Source organism: Monodon monoceros, unplaced genomic scaffold (genome assembly GCF_005190385.1).
Source record: "Monodon monoceros isolate NGI ecotype Baffin Bay Population unplaced genomic scaffold, NGI_Narwhal_1 Super_Scaffold_13, whole genome shotgun sequence".
In the NCBI taxonomy this organism is placed as follows: Eukaryota; Metazoa; Chordata; class Mammalia; order Artiodactyla; family Monodontidae; genus Monodon; species Monodon monoceros.
In genome coordinates this window covers 78,589,236-78,609,143 of record NW_021703769.1, presented here as the reverse complement: position 1 = coordinate 78,609,143, position 19,908 = coordinate 78,589,236, and the positions used below count along the sequence as shown (strand labels likewise).

The window sequence follows — 19,908 nt, the reverse complement described above, 5'->3', positions numbered from 1 at the left end:
GTAATACAAGTCCTTTTTCTTTGGTCTTCTTTTTCAAAATCATTTTGGCTAATTGAGTTTCTATGTAAATCTTAGACTCGTCTCGTCAGTTTTTATGAACAAGCCTGCCAGGATTTTGATCTGGATTCCACTTTATCTATAGATCAATTTGAGGAAAATTGACAACACTATTGAGTCTTCCAGTCCAAGCATTGTATATTTCTTTATGTCTTTAATTTCCCTCAGCAGTATTTTGTAGTTTTCAATATACAGGCCTGCCCCATAGTATTCATTTTATCCCTAAATAGGTCATGTTTTTGGATGCTGTAGTAAGTGGTATTTTTTTTGGTAATTTTTTTCCAATTCTTTGATGCTTTTATATAGAAATGTGATGAATTTTTATATAGTAATATTATATTTGTGACCTTTTAAAACTTACTTCTTAGTTCTGGAAGTTTTTTTGGAGATTCCGTAGACCATTCTATCTTGAATGTCCCTTGTGCCCTTGAAGAGATTATGCACTTTACAATTGTTGGATGGAATGTTCTGTAAATTTCAGGTCAACTTGGTTGATAGTGTTACTCAAGTTTCTTATGTCCATATTGATTTCCAATCTGTAATATCATGTATTTCTTTTTCCTTTTCTTTTTCTTTTTTTTCCATACTGGCCAGGACCTCCAGTGCAATGTTGAATAGAAGTAGAAAAAGCAAACATCCTTGTGTTGGTCCCAACCTTAGGGAAATCATTCGCTCTTTCAACATTGAATAAGATGTTAGCTGTAGTGAGTTTTTGTAGACACCCTTAAAAGTTTGAGAAAAGTCCCTTTTAGTCCTAGTTTGCTGAGAGTTTTTGTCACAAATGGGTATTGAATTTTGTCAGATTTTTTTCTGCCTCAGTTGAGCTAATCATATGGTTTTTCTCTTTTATTCTCTTAATGTGGTGAACTAGTTTACTTTTCTAGTGTTAAACCAACTTTGCCTTCCTAGGATAAGGCTTACTTGGTTATGATGTATTTTTAGAATTTGCTGGATTTAATTTCCTGATATTTTACTAAGGATTTCTGTATTTAAGTTCATTAGGAATATAGCACTGTAGTTTTTTGCCTGGTTTTTTTTTTTTCCTTTTAATGTTTTTATGAGTTTTGGTATCAAGGTAGTAGTGCTGGTCTTATCAGATGAGTCAAGTGCTGAAAGAGTTTATGTAAGATTGCCATTACTTCTTCCTAAAACATCTCTAGTTCACCAGTGAAGCCATCCAGGCCTGGGATTGTCTTTGTTGCAAGGTGTTGGTTTGTTTGTTCTTCCATCGCTTCCACACCCCCTCTCCCCATTGTGAACCACAGCTCTGTTCTCTATGTCTCTGAGTCTCTTTCTGTTTTGTAATAACTTCATTTGTGTTATATTTTAGATTCCACACATAAGTGAAATCATATGGTATTTGTCTCTCTCTTTCTGACTTCATTTAGTGTGATAATCTCTAGGTCCATTCGTGTTGCTGCAAATGGCATTATTTCATTCTTTTGTATGGCTAAGTAGTATTCCATTGTCTATATGTACCACATCTTCTTTATCTGTTCCTCTGTTGATGGACGTTTAGGTTGTTACCGTGTCTTGGCTATTGTGAATAGTGCTGCTATGAACATAGGGGTACATGTATCTTTTTGACTTATAGCAAGGATTTTAATTATAAATTCTACTTCTTTAACAGATAGAGGTCTATTAAGATGTTTTATTTCTTCTTGAGTCAGTTTCGGTAATTTTTCAAGGAATGATCCACTTCATGTAAATTTATTAGCATAATGTTGTTGATGATATTTCATTACCTTTTAAATATCTGGGCTTCCCTGGTGGCGCAGTGGTTGAGAATCTGCCTGCCGATGCAGGGGACACGGGTTAGACCTCTGGTCTGGGAAGATCCCACGTGCCATGGAGCAACTAGGCCCGTGAGCCACAACTACTGAGCCTGCGCGTCTGGAGCCTGTGCTCCGCAACAAGAGAGGCTGCAACAGTGAGAGGCCCGCACACCGCGATGAAGAGTGGCCCCCGCTTGCCGCAACTAGAGAATGCCCTAGCACAGAAACGAAGACCCAACACAGACAAAAAATAAATAAATTAATTAAATATCTGTAGGATGGGTAGTCATGTCCCTGTTTTCATTCCTGATCTTGGAATTTGTGAATTCTTTTTTTCTTTCTTTCTTTCTTTCTTTCTTTTTTTCTTTTCTTCATCAGTCTGGCTAGAGCTTTCTGGAGTTTCTTAAAGTGGAGGCTTAGGTCACTGATTTATTTCACTGTGGCCAGGGAATGTGCTTGGTATGATTTCTGTTCTTTTAAGTCTATTGAGACTTGTTTTATGGTCCAGTATATTTCTGTCTTGGTGAGTGTCCCATGTGCACTTGAAGGGAATGTGTTTTTCTGTAGTTTGCTGAGTGGAGTGTTCTATAAATGTCAATTAGGTCAAGCTGGTCAACAGTGTTGTTCAAGTCTTTTGTATCCATTACTGATTTTATATTTAGTTGAACTATTAAGTAGCAAGCACAGCGTTTTGAAATCTTTATTATTGTGGATTTTTCTTTTTCTTGTTTCACTTATATTAGTTTTTAATTCATGGTTTTGAAGCTTTGTTTTGTAGTACATTTACCTTTAGGATTGTTATATCTTCTCAATGATTTGATACTTTCAGGTTTATACAGCGATTTTATTTTTGTTAATATTCCTTGTACTGAAGTTTGCTTTGTTTCATTTTGATATAGGCACTCCAGCTTTCTTCTGATTAGTGTTTTCATGTTATATCATTTTCTATCCTTTTACTATTAACCTATCTTTTTGTTTTATTTAAGTTGTATTTCTTGTAAGCAGCTCTGTCGTGTTTTTTTTTAATCCAGTCTGACAATCTGCCTTTTAAGTGGAATGTTAGCTATTTTATGTTTCATGTAATTATGGATAAAGAGAGGCATAAGTCTACCATCTTACTATTCGCTTTCTTCTTGTCTTACCTATTTTTTTGTTGTGTCTTTCTTGCTTTATTTTGATTATTTTTTGTGATCTTATTTTATCTCCTCAATTGTCTCATTAGCTATAGCTCTTTGTTTTATTTTCTTAGTGGTTACTTTAAGGTTTACATTAAGTGTCTTTAATTTATCACACTATACTTTCAAATAATATTATACCACTTCACATACAATGTAAGAATCTTACAGTACACTTTCACTCTCTCCTTCCTGTGCTTTGTGTATTGTCATTTATTTTACTTCTCCATATGTTATAACCCTACAATACATTGTACTATTTTTGCTTTTAAATGGTCAATTATCTTTTAAAGAAATTAAAAATGAGAAAAGTAGTACTTTATTTTTACCCATATATTTACCATTTCCAGTGTTGTTTATTCCTTTGTGTAGATGCAGGTTTCTGTCTGCAATCAGTTTCTTTTGGTATGCAGCATTTCCTTTAACATATCTTATAGTGTAGGTTCACTGGCAATGAATTCTGCCAGCTCTTTTTCATTTGAAACACACAAACAAAATATCTATCTCACCTTCATTTTTTTTAATTAATTTTTTTAAATTTTGTTTATTTATTTAATTTTTGGCTGCGTTGGGTCTTCGTTGCTGCAAGTGGGCTTTCTCTAGTTGCGGTGAGCGGGGGCTACTCTTCGTTGCGGTGTGTGGGCTTCTCATTGCAGTGGCTTCTCTTGTTGTGGAGCATGGGCCTTAGGCACGCGGCTTTCAGTAGTTGTGGCTCACGGGCTCTAGAGCGCAGGCTCAGTAGTTGTGACGCACGGGCTCAGTTGCTCCGCAGCATGTGGGATCTTTCAGGACCAGGGCTCAAACCCGTGTCCCCTGCATTGGCAGGCGGATTCTTAACCACTGCACCACTAGGGAAGCCCTCACCCTCATTTTTGAAAGATATTTTTTGTTGGGTATAAAACTATATATTGGCAGTTTTTGTTTCAGTTTTTCTCTCTCTGGACTGACTGACATCATTTCTGACAGGAGGTCTTCATCACCCTTATCTTTCTTCCCCTAAGAGTCTTCTTTTCTCTGGCTTTTTTTTTTTTTTTTTGGCTGCATTGGGTCTTCACTGCCGCGTGCAGGCTTTCTCTAGTTGTGGCGAGCAGAGGCTACTCTTTGTTGCGGTGTGTGGGCTTCTCATTGTGGTGGCTTCTCTTGTTGCAGAGCATGGGCTCTAGGGGTGCAGGCTTCAGTAGTTGCAGCACGCGGGCTCAGTAGTTGAGGCGCGTGGGCTCTAGGGCATGCGGGCTTCAGTAGTTGTGGCGCACGGGCTCAGTAGTTGTGGTTTGCAGCCTCTAGAGCGCAGGCTCGGTAGTTGTGGCACACGGGCTTAGTTGCTCCTCGACATGTGGGATCTTCCTGGACCAGGGCTCAAACCTGTGTCCCCTGCATTGGCAGACGGATTCTTAACCATTGCACCACCAGTGAAGTCCCTTTTTTCTGGCTTTTAAGATTTTCTTTTTATCCCTCTTTTCAGCAATTTGATTGTGTTTATTGGTGTTCTTTGCATTTATTCTGCTTGGATTTTGTTGAGTTTCTTGGATTTGGGGGTTTATAGCTTTCACCAAATTTGGAAATTTTGCCACTTCTTTCAAATACATCCCTTGCCCCTTTCTGGGACATGTATGTTAGATTGCTTGATAGTGTTTTACAGGCTGCTGAGGTTTAAGTAACTTTTTTTTTTTCAGTCTCTTCTCTGTGCTTCTATTTAGGCAGTTTCTGTGACTATGTCTTTGAGTTAGTTCTCTGATCTTCTTGATTTTGCAGTGTCTACTGTGCTTTTAAGCCAATCTAGGGAAGTTTTTTTCATTTCAGATACTGTATTTTAAGCTCTAGAATTCCATCTGGGTCTTTATAGCTTCTGTTTCTCTCCTCATTGTGTTCATGTTTTTCTTTAAATGCTTGAGCATGCTTATAATTGTTTTAGTCTTTGTCAGCTACTCCCATTATGTCTTGTCATTTCTGGTTCTGTGTTTATTAACTGATGCTTTTTTCCCTTATTCTCCTGATTCTTTGCATGTCTAGTAATTTTTGATTGGATGTTGGACATTGGAGTTAACTGGATTTTGTTGTCTTTCTTAAGAGCGTTGAAGTATTTGGGGCAGGCAGTTAAATTACTTGCAGATCAACTCAATTATTCTGAGACATGTTTTTAAGCTTTTGGGGACAGGTCCAGACTAGCCTTTACTTTAGGATTAGCTTAGCCCTCCACTCTGGTGTGGCCCTCTGATGTCTTCTACTGAATGTCCTGCCTGTTCAACAAGCCTCTCTTCTCTGGCTGGTTGCAACTTGAAAGCCTCCCAACACTGCGAACTCTAGGAGTTGTTTACTTAGACCTTCCTTGCAGTTCTTTGCGCAGCCTTGTGGAGTTTTCACCCTGTGTGTATGTATGTACCTTATCTTTTAGCAACAGATTTTATATGACTCCTCTGCAGATTTCTCTAGCTCTTTCTCTGCATATCTCCCTCCTTTCCAGGGCTCTGCCCTATAAATTCCAGGTAACTAAATCTCCTGATCTTTTGATCTCTGTCTTCTCAATCCAAGAAGACCATCACCCTCTGCTTGGGTTCCCGCTTCCCTGCGCTGCAGTCCAGAAAGTCAGGGTGATCATAGGGCTCACCTTACTTGTTTCCCTCTTTCGGGGATCACCATTCCTGCTCCGCTGGTTGTACAACATCTGTAAATGGTTCTTTGTTTCGTTTAGATTGCCTAGTATTCTAGTTGTTTATGGCCAGAGGGCAGCTCCAGTGCCAGTTAATCTGTCATGGCCAGGAGTAGAAATCTCCCAACTTTTGTTAATGTTGTTCTTGATTTTAATGGCTGTCATAAGTGGCTGGAAAAGATAACTCACAAGGATACATAGATCCCAACCAAAGCAGTGCATTATTAGCTAACTTCACAAAAATATGATTCATATTTTTGAAACCTGTATAAGAAAGTATTAGTTGAAATTCAGCTAGTAAATTTTTATTTATCATGGTATATCAATTTTTCTTGCTAACTAGTCAGAAGATACTGTATTTTTTATATATTAACACATGGGTTTGAAACTCCTTTTGGCAAATATTTCATCAGGTTTGAGTCGGTTGATAATAGGTAACATCTATTGAGTGTTAACTCCGTGCCTGGTGGTATATCACATATTATCATAGTTAATCCTTACAACAACCTAATGATATTGGCACAATTATTATGCCCAATTTATAGATGAAGAAAGTAAGATACAGAGATATTAAGTAGCTTGTCAAAGGTTGCACAACCAGTAAGTGGCAGAGCTGGGATTCAATCGCATATAGTCTGGCCCACACTCTAAACAATTACCCTCTACTCCCTCTTGTCTGATATGAGGCATTGAGACATTTTTGTAGACAGTGTTATCTTTGCCCATAAGTTTATATGATGATGGGAACATTTCCAAATATCCACTTTTAGAGTGCTGTCACTGTAGATGAGTTTCATTCAAGTAGTTTTTTTTTCCCACTAAGTATTAAAACATCACATTTACTTCAAAGACATAGATTATGTGTTTATACTTTTTAAATGTCTGCCAGGCAGCATATTACTGATAGCCATCTGTCATCACAGAACAGGGCAGCTAATTTAGAACACTTAGCTTTTTAAAAGAAAAATTGTATAACTCATCTTTAAGCTTAAAACTCTTAAATACTTTGCAACTAGAAAACCAACAAACATTTTCGTGGTTCAGAGTACTGCAGTTTTCTTCTCATGCCACAGTGGCTCATTTTGCAAGAGTCCTATTCTCTGGTGGCTTTTCCCATCAGGAGTAGAATTGAATCCAAACTCGATCCCTTAGCTCACCGTAGACACTGTATTTTCATGAGACTGACCTGCTACCTACTGTGCAACAGGACACCTCCGACATTGTATTTTCAGCTCTAGAATTCAGTTCGATTCTTCTTTATATCGTCTCTTTCTCTCCTTAACTGTGTTCATATTTTTCTTTAAATCCTTGAGCACAGGCCTCCCACTCTGACCACTTGTCCTTGGCCGCTTTCCCTTCCCTTCATCATACCTCACTGGCTTCTCTCTATGCCTTGTATATGCCCATCCTGGCACCCAGCTGTGGACCTTTGCACTGCCATTCCCTCTGCCAAGAGTCTTCATGTCCTCTCCTCTTTGACATCCAGATCTCAATCCCAGGGTCACCTCCTCAGAGGCCCTCCCCTGTCCTTCTGTCTCCAGGACCCATTCCCCATTCTCCACACCCTGTCTCCTCTCTTCTTCATGCTTGGCAGTACTGAGAGCATTCTGATTTGTTTGGTTTTACTGTTCGTCTGTCTCCCTCACTTCAGTGGAATGTCAAGTCTCTGAGAACAAGGATTTTCTCTGGTTCGCCACCGTGTCCCCCCAGCACCTAGAACGGTCCTGACGTCATAGAATGTGTACGTGGGCAGCGGCAGTTGGACTGAAGTATTTTTGTGGCTGTGCCTGACCCTTCCCTGCTTCTTGCTCCCCTGCATGCTGTTTCTTCGACTGCCCCACAGTCTCTACGGGTCTAAACACTGACTCTTCTTTTTAGAAAAAAACAAAAAATCTCCTTTTCCCAGTTTCTCTATGTGGGAATGGTCTTCCATGTGGCCCTTCTTGCTTTGTCTTAGTTATTTGTGAACATGGTTTATCTCTGTGAAGTTGGGCCCAGCTGACTCTGCTGAATGTCCATCCCAGTGAATCAGTGCCTTGCGCAGGGCAGACAGACGCTTAGGACCTACTTGTTACATTGGTACTCGAAGAGACAGTATAATTTCGTCGGCTGCCGGCTCAGAAGGCAGAAATCTTAATTAGACTTTTGCATACCTGTTTGCCTGGCCGACTTCTCTCCTCCCCCTGTCCCTGGGTGAGATGCCAGCGCCTGACTCGCTGCAGAGCCCCCTCCCCCCACCCCCACCCCCAACCTCTGGCTGTGATGGCTGGAATCAACGAGATAACGTTCCATGTACCTAGGGGAAAGTGCTGAATAAATGCAGGTAACTTGTTGTTGTTTGTTATAATTATGTTCTTTGAGTCCTGTGTTGCATAGTGAGCTGCAGAATGCCTCAAAGAGTGTTTTAGGAATGAACTATGAAGTGATTGTAGAACACTTGGCAAGTTTGTCACATCGGGTGCATGGCACTGGCAGTAAGGCATGTTGAATTGGAGGCGGCAGGGAAGATGGGCTGCAGGTTTCCGTGTGATGCTGTTCCCCGTATGGGTGTGTGCTCTTGCCTCCCCCAGACAATTCCCTAATGGAGCTGCTGAGATCAGAGGCTTGTGACGTTCAGAATAAGACCTAACAATACTTGTGTGGGGATTAAATGGCATTGGAAATCATTAATGAGACAAAAAGCTATGATTTCCCCTAGATTAACATGCAGGCTGGGGTTTGGCATGCCGAAATTCACTGTTTTGGTCTCTAGCCCAAACATGCTAGAGTCGTTATATTGTCATGTGGTAATTAACTGTTCCTTTAATACAAGTAATAAATATTAAGCCTGAGAGGTACTTTAGCAATGCCTTTTACGTAATCCAAAACGATATTCAAATGCTGTAGGCGTTGAGTCATTCAACTGTACTGTAGTAAAGTTTGAAGTTTAATACATAGAGATTTTTGAACATTCAGTTCATTCTTTATTCTATGACCAGTTCTGCTACTTAGGCATTAACCTTTAATCATGTTCAATTAAATATATATGCCGTAATGAATAATTACAAGATTGCCAGAATTTTCATTTACAATATAATGCTTTGAAAATTTGTCGAAAGGTCCTAGTTACCATTCACTTGATAATGTGCGTATTATTTTTACATGTTACTGAATTCCTTGCTGAATCTAACGAGGGAAAACTATTTTTTATTCGAAGCAGACACAGTGGGTCCTGGCCTCTTAAAAGGAATGGACTGGAAAAGTTGTCAGGAGAAATTTGGGGGATGGAGGGCAGCATACTAGCTTAGCTCTTTAAAATATAATTTGTACTGGCAGTTGTGCTGGGAAACCTACAGCAATGAACATTCATGGAATTCTATAGAAGCACAGTGGCTCTCCTTCTCCTCAGTTCTTCCCTGACCCCTGTTTTCAAGTTAAAGCTGTCGTTCTACATGGACGGGGCCACAGGCAATACTCTCTTTTATCTCCTTCACGTCATTTGCCCAGCATAAGGCCATGTGGGGAGTGGGAAGAGGAGTGGGGGTGGGAAGGTGTCCAGGGGAAGATACTGAAATTTAAAAAAAAAAAAAAAGCTGCACCTGGAATGTTCTGAGGATGTTCATTCTGTAGCGCTATTACCGCTCCTACTTACAGGGAACCATCTCCCCGAAATACCTTTTGAAATCTAATTTAATATAAATCTTTCAATGATGATAAAAATAATAATGAGAGGCCACAAATGAGAAGGCGATGAGGTAGTCATAAACTGTATATACGCACAGAATCAGTGCCCGGCTGCCGGGGTTTCGCGTGATGGGCGGTGCTAAATGCTGTGCTGGACGTGCCGCGGGGCCTGCCTTTTGTAAACCCCACCAAGACGCTGGCTCCTCAAAGCGCTCCTGGCTCCTGGCTCCTGGTGGCCCCGCCGACTGAGGCCTGGTAGACGGAGCCCTCGTTTCCAGGAACCACGGGTGGTCTGAAAAATTAACTGCTCTGGTATTTGAAAATTCAGTGAGCGCTTGGATATATACCCTTGTTGATCCACTGGGCTCTGTGTTTAGCATTCCTCAACCGGAGACTAAATCTTTGCAGCCGTCTCACAAGTGATGCTGGCGTCCATACCAGAAATATCTTCCGTAATCTTTTCTAAGCCCAGCAGACTCGGGTATGCTTCTACTCTGACGGGGCCCCAGAGTCCCAGAGGAAGTGCCCCACTGGGGCCCGGCAGGTGGATTATAATAAGTGCAGCAGAAATAAAAATAAAGACCCAGCTGATGCCAGAAGAATATTGAATGTCTCTCCATTTTGTGCTGAATGAATGGTAAAGGCAAAGTCCGCGCCTGTACCCCGAATTCCACATCTGCAGTGTCCGATTTTAGGTCCAAATCTGTTGCAGGAAAGGGGACCCCTTCCACGGCCCGAGAGTGGGCTCTAGTCTAACACTCGGAAATGAATTGTCCGAGGAGACACAGGTGCTGACAAAGCAAGAGACTTTATTGGGAAGGGGTGCCCAGGCGGAGAGCAGCAAGGTCAGGGAACCCCGGAGAACTGCTCTGCCACATGGCTCCCAGTCTCGGGTTTTATGATGATGGGGTGAGTTTCCAGGTTGTCTCTGGCCAATCACTCTGACTCAGGGTCCTTCCTGGTAGCACATCCGTCGCTCAGCCAAGATGGATTCCAGCAAGGATTCTCGGAGGCTGGTAGGACTTAAGGACTGGCGTCTCCTCTCTCCTTTTGACCTTGCCCGAATTCTTCCGGTTGGTGGTAGCTTGTTACTTCCGCATTCCTTACCGGGACCTCCCGTTGTAAGAGAACTCACGCGAGTGGCTGCTGCTGTGCCTGGCCAGGGCGGGCGGTTTCGGCCAGTGGTTCCCCTCACAAATCCAGTTTTTCTGTAAGTGAATCTGATGGTGGAGAGCACATTGAATTGGCTGCAGGACCTCTCATAACTGGCCCAGATGCCCTTCTCCTGCTGTTTGTACTACAACCAGGAGTGTGGTGGCCTCCTGGCTGGCTGGCCTGCTGGCGCAGGACGGGTCACATCATCTGGGTCACCAGCTGTGCCTCTGAGGAAAGACAGAACCACCGAGAGCAGAAACCCGGGGTTCTCCCATCTTTAGATCACTAGCTGGTAAGCCCTGACTCTTTCCTGAGCATCCTTCATCAGTAAAGGAGGACCGTGACAGAAAGGGGAGCCCGCCCCCTCAGGGGACTTTCCTCTTTGGAAGGACAGTCACTGGATCTCACAGACTTGGGTTTGAGATCTCTCTGCCCAGCTAACCAGCTGGTAACCTGGGCCCATCACCCCGCCTCAATGAGCTTTAGTTCCCTCTTCTGTGAAAGGAACATGATCTGTGTGTCACATCTCTCTCCCAGGAGTGTCCTGGGGCTCAAATGAGAAAATGTCCGTAAAAGTGTTCTGTGATGGCCAGATGCTCTCCGGGTATCAGGTGTTATTTCCAACTTCATAAGAATTATTGGAAACTTGAGGCCTTCGGCACCTTCCCACTCGCTGCTTCCTCCGCATGGGCGCTAGGTGATAGGTGATTTTCCCGGGCTCCTCCCCTTGCCGCCGCGTGTATCTTTCTTCCTGTCAGATCAGGGAATGGAAAATCCTTGAAGTGTCACATTAGGCCAGGGAAGTGGGCAAATCCCAGGGAGCCCGTGGCCATTCCCACCCCGTTTTCATGTACTGGGTCGGTCTGCGTGCACATCCCTTAGCAGCCGCAGAGAAGCGCCCAGTCCATCCAGCCGCGGGGCCTTGGGGAGCTGACTCCCTGGGAGTTGGGTGACCTACTCCAAGCCTCCTCGAGTCCAGGGAGGTGGCTCGAATGTGTCCAGAGGGGGGGTGACGTGTGTTTCCCTCTCGTGCAGATCCTGTTCCGGCTCTGGACCTCGGGCAGCAGCTCCAGCTCAAAGTGCAGCGCCTACACGACATTGAAACAGAGAACCAGAAACTTAGGGAAACTCTCGAAGAATACAACAAGGAATTTGCTGAAGTGAAAAATCAAGGTTGGTGGAAAATGTATTCATTCCTTCCTTTTTCTTTTCTTCTCTTTTTTCTTTTCTTTCTTTCTTCTTTTTTCTTTTCTTTCTTTCTTTTTTAATTGCCTTCCCCATACTGTTGGAACTAGCTCTGATTGTCACCTTCATCATAAAGTCCGGGTGGGGCAAGAATCAGAGTCATTAAAGAGAGATAATAATAATGCTTAGCAATTGAGAAGGAAAACTTGACCTCTGCAAAACGACTGCATATGATTTCATTGCCCTCCTTCCGGATGGATCAGGATTCTTTTAAAGTTCTTCCTGAATCGTCATGTGACAGGATCTGCCTTTTCAAAGATGGATGCGTTGCCTGCGGGTGACACCTGTCAGAGAGCCAGCTTATGATCAAAGGGTCACATCCAGTAAGTCATTTAATGATTGAGGCCGATACATTAAGGCTTTAGACGCAGCCTCCACATCCCCATGCGTAAGCCCCGTGCTGTCCTGGTCACTGTCACCTATTCATGACGAAGTTAACGAAGGAAAACAAAACAGCTTTTTGGCAACAAGGAAAGAGGGCAAAGGTCGCCTGGCTCTTCCTGTCAGGGAAGAACAAAGAAATCTCTCCCACACCTAAAATCCAGACGTGTCCCAATCGGGAACCTCGTGGCTTCCTCGTCTTGAGGAAAATCACTGCCCCATCTGACAGCCGCTGTAGGTTTCTCAGCCAAGTCCAAGTAGACGTGGGCCTGTTTGGTTTTGTTGGGGGTGTGGGTGAGGAAGGTGACAGAAAAGAGAGCAAACGGCTTGGGGGACTTCTGAGGGCTGGAGAAAGAATTACCTGATGACGATTTTTTTTTTTTTTTTTTTTTTTTTTTTGCTGTGCTGGGTCTTCGTTGTTGTGCACGGGCTCTATGGCACATGGGCTTCAGTAGTTGTGGCGCCCAGGCTTAGTTGCCCCGAGGTATGTGGGATCTTCCAAGACCAGGGATCGAACCCGTGTCGCCTGCGTTGGCAGGTGGATTCTTAACTACTGTGCCACCAGGGAAGTCCCTGATGACGATTGTTAAAAGCATCCTTGGGGCTTCCCTGGTGGCGCAGTCGTTGAGAGTCTGCCTGCCGATGCAGGGGGCACGGACGGGTTCATGCCCCGGTCCGGGAAGATCCCACGTGCCGTGGAGCAGCTGGGCCCATGAGCCAGGGCCGCTGAGCCTGCGCGTCCGGAGCCTGTGCTCCGCAACAGGAGAGGCCACAGCAGTGAGAGGCCCGCGTACCGCAAAAAAAAAAAAAAAAAAGAAAGAAAAAAAAAAGCATCCTTGGGTTTTGAGACCTTCGGACACTGGCGGGCAAGGAGGGGTCGTGCGCGGAAAGGACCCGGGAAGAGGCAGGAAGGTCCAGGCCTGGGCAGTGAGGACAGCAGGCCAGAGGGCCCCTTCCTCGGGGATGCCACCTCGTTCTGGCCCACAGGGAGCTGTGAGCCTGTGGGACACAAGGGACAGTTTGGTCCTGCTGGGGAGCGAGGTGAGGACTTAGGAGCTTGGGGTCCAGTGAGAGAAATGCTCCCTTCCCCCTGCAGGACTTGGCTCTGGTCAGAATCACCCAGCGCCCAGGGGAAAGAGAACCTGTGAATTCTGGTTCTGCACATTTCCTTCCAGTGACCCCTGGCATCTTATTTTGACAGATCCACCGTTTGGGTCTCCTTCAGTTTGATTTGGTTTTGTTGTAGGGCGCGGTCGCCCTCCCCCCTCTGTTTTGTCAGCGCCCCAGGGCCAGTTGCCCAGTGCAGGGTCATTGCCTCCCCAAAGGCCTCACCTGATGGACATTTCTAAATGAAATGCAGAGGCTAAGGGACTTCCCTGGCGGTCCAGTGGTTAGGACTGGACTTGGCACTTTCACTGTAGGGAGCACGGGTTCAATCCCTGGTTGGGGAACTAAGATCCCACAAGCCACGTGGCGTGGCAAAAAAAAAAAAGAAAAAAAAGGGAGAGAGAGAGAAAGAAATGCAGAGTCCAAGACTCAAGAACAAAGGCTCCAAAGGCCGGCAGACTGGGCCGGGGTCCCTTGGTTGCCACCACTTCGCTGTGTAACCTGGAGCAAGTGGTCTCACATTGTTGAAGCCTCGTTTTCTGGGGTGGAATTCTCGTACAGAATTCTCGTACTAACCCTGAAGGGCTGTTGTAGGATCAAATGAGATGCGCTGTTCCCAACACTCAGCAAATACCAGCTGCTCTTAACTCAGCGCTGTGGCTTTTTCCAGAAATCGCCCCCCGTCCTTCTCTTTGTTTATTGGTATCTTTACCGATTTTCCCCGCTGCCAGGAAAATGCTGCTTTCCTCTCTTTTCTCCCCAGTATAAAAATGATTTGAATTTGGAAGGGGTTGAGGTGCACATCACTTGTTTTAGTCATCACAGCTGTGGTGTGGATGGATCAAATGTTAGAGCAGGACAGGAGTTTCTTTATCACATGCTGTAATTCTCCCCCACTCCATGTAAAGGTGAGTGAACGGGGCCCAGGCACAGCCCGTGGGAGCAGAGCTCTTTGGTGTCCTCTCCTCCACGCCGCTCTCCCTTCTCCCCTGCTCACACGGAGGGGACCCAGCTGGGACACGCCCAGGGCAATGTCCCGGACCCGGGCCCAGGTGCCAGAGGAGGGACCGAGGCTCCAGGACAAATCCGCCCGTGGCTCACTGAGCAGCCCACCTGGGCTGGATGTGACCCTACTTTGATCATGAGCTGGCTCTCTGACAGGTGTCACCCGCAGGCAACGCATCTGTCGTTGAAGGCAGATCCCCACCAGACAGAGTGGGAGCCCCAAGCTAGTGCCCCAAACTCCCCTGGAAGGAGCATAGATGGGTCACACTGAGAAACCCATTGGGTTGAGCATCAGGGCCCAGGGGCTGCCCAGATGTTTCCAACCCATTGCTCAAGGCAGAAATGCTGCGTGTTTACAGCCGCACTGACCATCGACTAAAAAGAATGTGCAGATGTTTCCAGAGGTGACCTGTCGTGTCCGCTTTGGACGTGCTCCGCTCCCTCCCAGCCTGGGCCCCGTCACTCCATGTTAACCATTGTGCTCACAGAGCGTTTCTTCCAGGCCCCAAACACCCAGCCCGAGAGGCGGGAAGCCCCCTGTTCGTCTCTCAAACGCCCTGCCAAGGTCATTGGTCTTAATTCCCTCTCTCCTCCTCTGAGGAGAACCCTCTGGTTCCATTGGATGAAAAAGGCCAGTTTCTTATCTTAACGAAAGAGCCTCTAGCTTTTATGCACCAAGCCACGTGGGTACAAATGCCCGGCTGCCTGGCTCCCGCTTGGCCCGGCGTGTCTGTGCAGCTCAGGGAGCAGAAGCTGACGTGAGTTACAGCCCGAAGGAACAAGGGCCACCAGTCCAAGCACTTACATGGGCAGAGACCTGGCAGGCGACATTGTCACGTGGGCCTGGAGCCCCGTCGTCACAGCCCCGTCGAGGCCTCACCTGCTCAGCCCAGCCTCATGCCTCAGCCACTTTCCGAGCACCCACTGTGTCAGGTGTTGGGACGACCAAGAAACTCAGCCTTGCCTCCCACGAGATGGACCCACGCCCAGGCAGGTGCGGTCCCCCAAGAGCTCCACCAGCCTTGGAGCCGGGGCCTCAGTGCTCTGCCTGGGGCTGGCTGGCCCGCCCAGGGGGGTGGGGGTGAATGGGGCAGGAGCAGGTGGAGTGGTCCCACCCTAGATCCACTTACGAGTCTGAGTTAGGACCCTGCCCTGTTCGTTGCATCTGCTCTTGTGTTCCTATTTTGGGTCATTGAAGCAACTGCTGTAAACACGCACTTGGTGGTGGGGGAACCTGGGCTTTCCAGGGGCGGCCCTGACCCCCAAGGGACCCTGCGTCCTGAGCACCGGGCACTGCAGGGCTTCATCACACAGCACTGCTTCCCACGCCTCTGGCACTCACCCTCCCTCAGCTGCGGCTCCCCTGGGCCCCGTCATCGGTTCTGCATACGCAGCCTGGGTCTGCCAGACTCTGACCTCGGTGGAGGGTGCTCTCAGCACCCAAGCTCTGGGGCTGGTCCCTTCCAGCCGAGGAGACAGGTGCCCCATCCACTTAGCGCACTGTGTGTCTCATCACTTGTGAAACAGCAAAGCTGCAGCCCATGGCCAGGGAGGTCAGTAGGCTTCTTCCAAAATGTACGCACATTTATGAACCATTTTCTTTGTAAGAAAGTACTTAAACCCACACTAAAACGTTATTAACCTTCCCTCAGTAGCGGACTAATTGAAGACTCACCAATAGGATGATACTGTATTTTACCGTTGATTTTCCCCCCTCTTTTCCTTACGTTGTATTAGAGAGACATAGTTCTTCTTCCCAGCAAAATCCATTGATCCTCCTCAACCTAAATGTTTAAAGTTCAATTTAACATTTAGGGAGTAAAAGGTCTCCGAAGGGACTTGTAACCATTGATTTTGTGTCAGGGTTGAAGAGCTAAAGTTTAAAACACACCAATCCTCCTAGGTTATGAAAGCCTAGTATATATAGCCACATGGAACCATGCTTCTCTTACTGGAGTATTTTTTTTCCCCCTTCTGCAGAGGTAACGATAAAAGCACTTAAAGAGAAAATCCGAGAATATGAACAGACTCTGAAGAACCAAGCCGAGACCATAGCGCTCGAAAAGGAACAAAAGTTACAAAATGATTTTGCAGAAAAGGAGAGGTGAGCACGTGTTGGGATCTGCACGCACTGACGTGCTGACGTAACGTTTTACTTGTACACTTCACATCACGAGACAGTTTTTTTTAAATGGACCTGTGAAGTAAGCCCAGACTGGAAACCAAAATCCTAGGGGCTCTAAGGCACAATTTTGTTTGAAAAACAAAGGTGTCCCTTGTTCTGTAATTTGTGAGATTGTGAGATGACCTTGAGTGAAATGTACCAGTCTTTCCCTTTGGTGGGTGGTGTCAGGCATGTCAAAGGGCGTGTCTGTCGGGGCCACATGGTGCCGGGGCTTGAGCACAAAACGTGTGTGGTTGGCACATAGGGGTGGTACCCGAGGTAAGATGAGAGGGGTGGGACCGTCCCCTGCTGTATGTCTTCTCTGGGAACCCAGGGCGATGCTGAGCTCCTGATACCTTCTTAAGTGAATTTTGATATTTAACATCTCTCTCTCTCTCTCTCTCACACACACACAATATCTTTTTTTTTTTAATTTTTTTTGTCTCTTGCCTCGTTTCATTACCTCACAGTACTTCATACACCAAGGAGTTAGTATCAGTAAAATATCTTAATGCACCACCCAAGGGCTATGAGTGTTAGGTTTCCACGGGCCTGCTTCCCCCAAAACTTTGCCACAAATAATGAGTTACTTTTTCACTTGTGTGTTGACTTAATGAAAGTTAGATTTCTTATAAAAACCATAGGAGTGTCGAACTTACCAATTCAAACTGTGTTAAGTCAGGTCTCTCAGAACTCTGGTGAAGCTAAGGTTTAAAAATCTAAGCCTGTCACGAAGAAACGTGAGTCCATTAATGAGAGGCACTAAAAGTCTGGTTACAAGTTAAGAGGCAGGCCCCGCGGTGGGGTTTTGTGGGTGTTTCCCGTGGACTTGGAATGCAGCTGCTCGGACTTGCATGAGGCAGGCCCCGTGGAGATCTCGGGCATCACCAAGGCCTCTCTGGGCCACCGTTAAACTGGCTTCATTTAGAAAAGAAGAAGAATGCCCGCTACACTCACCGCCAGGCCCTCTCGAGATGTCGTCTCAGCAAGTGCCCAGGATAGACCTGCGGAGCAGACCATCTCATTTTACAGATTAGGCACCTGCCCACACTCTCCCAGCGAGGTACCCAGAGGTGGGGGCAGAGCCTGACCCACCGCTATGGCCCTGACCTCCCTTTGCGCTCAGACTTGGCCTCCCAAAGCCCTCACTGCAGGACCAAAGCCAGTCCCTCGGGGCCAAGCCCAGATCTACAGGGGATGTCGCATCTACGCTGCTGGGAGAGCGGGGCTGGGCACAGCCCCTGGGAAGAAAGTGAGCCCCACAGAGTCGGGGTTCTGTGACCCAGCAGATGTGGGTTCTTGACCCAGCAGATGTGGAACTGGCACTAAATATGTCTCCTAGGAAAGCACTTTGTGCCCAAAGAGATTTCTCACCATATTACTGATAATGGAGGGGAGGGGGGAATGCAAGCCATTGAAATGCCTTGCCAACAGGAAATGGGTGCGTAAAAATGTCCACCCCTAACGGGAACGTTATACAGCCATTATAAAATAATAGTTTTGTTGAACTTGCAATTATACCAGAAACGTATCCAGCATAATGCGAAGTGAAAAACGCGTGATACTGAATTATAGACAGCGTGATTACATCTGCAGAGAGCAAACTTATGCGTTACAAAAGTAGGGAAGTAAATTTCTATTGGAATTTAATATTATTAAGTTGATTTTTCAAACTAGGTAAAAGGATTGATTATATTAAAAGATGCAAATAACTGACCACTGGGGGTGGGGGATGAAGCTAGATTTTTTTTTTTTTTTTTTTGTGGTACGCGGGCCTCTCACTGTTGTGGCCTCTCCCGTTGCGGAGCACAGGCTCCGAAAGCGCAGGCTGAGCGGCCATGGCTCACGGGCCCAGCCGCTCCGCGGCGTGTGGGATCTTCCCGGACCGGGGCACGAACCCGTGTCCCCTGCATGGGCAGGCGGACTCTCAGCCACTGCGCCACCAGGGAAACCCGAAGCTAGATCTTTATCTCATTCTTTACACCAAAAAATTGAAACAGATTTGGATTTAAGTATTAATAATTAAATCATGTACATATTGGAAGAAAACGTGCGCATTTACTTTGTTTTTAATAATTTTGGAATCGAGAGATCTTTCTAAACATAAAAGAAAAGTTATATAAATACAGCTGCCTAAAATTTCACACAGACTTTTGAAAACAAGTAACAGTGGACAACATTTTTAAACCATCAAAAATCTGGGAAGAAATATATGCACCACATAAGAAAAAGGGCTAATTTTCTTTATAAACAAAGAACTCTTACAAATTAATAAGAAAAAAACCCAGCGCTGCAAAAAATGGGTAAAGGAGTTGAGCAGACAGTTCATACAAAGAGAAATTCTCAGCTTTACTCCAGAGTGAAACTAAGTTTAATTTTATCCAGTGTTGGCACAGCAGGACACTCTCGAATGCTGTTGGCAAGAGTTTAAACTGGTGAGGCTTTTTGTTGGAAAGTTTCTCAATATCTATCAGAACAACAAAAACAGTTGCACATACCCTTTCACCACTGTAGATCCTCTGTTAGAATTTTATCCAACAGATTCATTGTCAGAATTATGCACCAGTACCTATGATGATCATTGTGGAATTGTTTAGTAGAAAGGGGTGATAAACCATCTAAATGTCCATAGAGGCTTGGTTAAGTCAGTTGTTTAATAAGAATGAGGACGAACTATATATGCTGGGGTAGAACATTTCCACAGTACGGAGATAAGTGAAAAAGCTAGCTGCAGGATACCATGTGTGCTCAGATCCCTTTAGTATTAAAAGAAAGGGGCGGGGAGTGTTTATTACACTATAATATATCACATCTGAGTTTATATTATGCTACAGTATGTTACATATTACATTGTATTTCTATACGTATAGAAAAATTCTAGGACTTCCCTGGTGGCGCAGTGGTTAAGAATCCACCTGCCAATGCAGGGAACACGGGTTCGAGCCCTGAGCCAGGAAGATCCCACATGCCGCGGAGCAACTAAGCCCGTGCGCCACAACTACCGAGCCTGCGCTCTAGAGCCCGCGAGCCACAGCCACTGAGCCCACGAGCCACAGCTACTGAAGCCCACGCACCTGGAGCCTGTGCTCCGCAACAAAAGAAGCCACTGCAGTGAGAAGCCCGCGCACCGCAACAAAGAGCTCTCCACAACTAGAAAAAGCCCGCACGCCCCAACAAAGACCCAACGCAGCCAAAAATAAAATAAATAAATAAATTTATTTAAAAAAAAGAAAGAAAAAACAATGAGGAAGCCCTTTATTGTATTAAAAAAAAAAAAGTAAAGAAAAATTCTAGAGAGCTACAAAAGAACTTTGAGGAGTGCCGGTGGAGCCCAAGGGAAAGGACATTTTACCTTCCATGCTCTTATAGTATTTGTGGTGGTGGTTTGTTTTTTTTTAACGCAGAGCATTTATTAGTTTTATAATTGAAATATGTGCAAGCGCAAGCAGCGCTTTTCCATAGATTTCCATAAATTTGGGTGCCTTTTTTAACTGTGCCATTTCTACTTTTCCGTATTCCCAGGTTTCTTCTTTA

At 45.3% G+C, this 19,908-nt stretch overlaps 1 protein-coding gene across 6 annotated transcripts in view; it reads left to right on the top strand.

Annotated features, from left to right (window-relative positions):
* The window catches only part of CUX1 (cut like homeobox 1), a 372,981-nt gene that overhangs the window by 216,297 nt on the left and 136,776 nt on the right, over positions 1-19,908 (top strand). For all 6 annotated transcript variants that reach the window (XM_029219959.1, XM_029219960.1, XM_029219958.1 and 3 more), the window contains exons 5-6: positions 11,508-11,645; positions 16,191-16,314. In XM_029219959.1, coding sequence (XP_029075792.1) covers positions 11,508-11,645; positions 16,191-16,314 — 262 coding nt within the window. The remainder of the gene's footprint in view (positions 1-11,507; positions 11,646-16,190; positions 16,315-19,908) is intronic.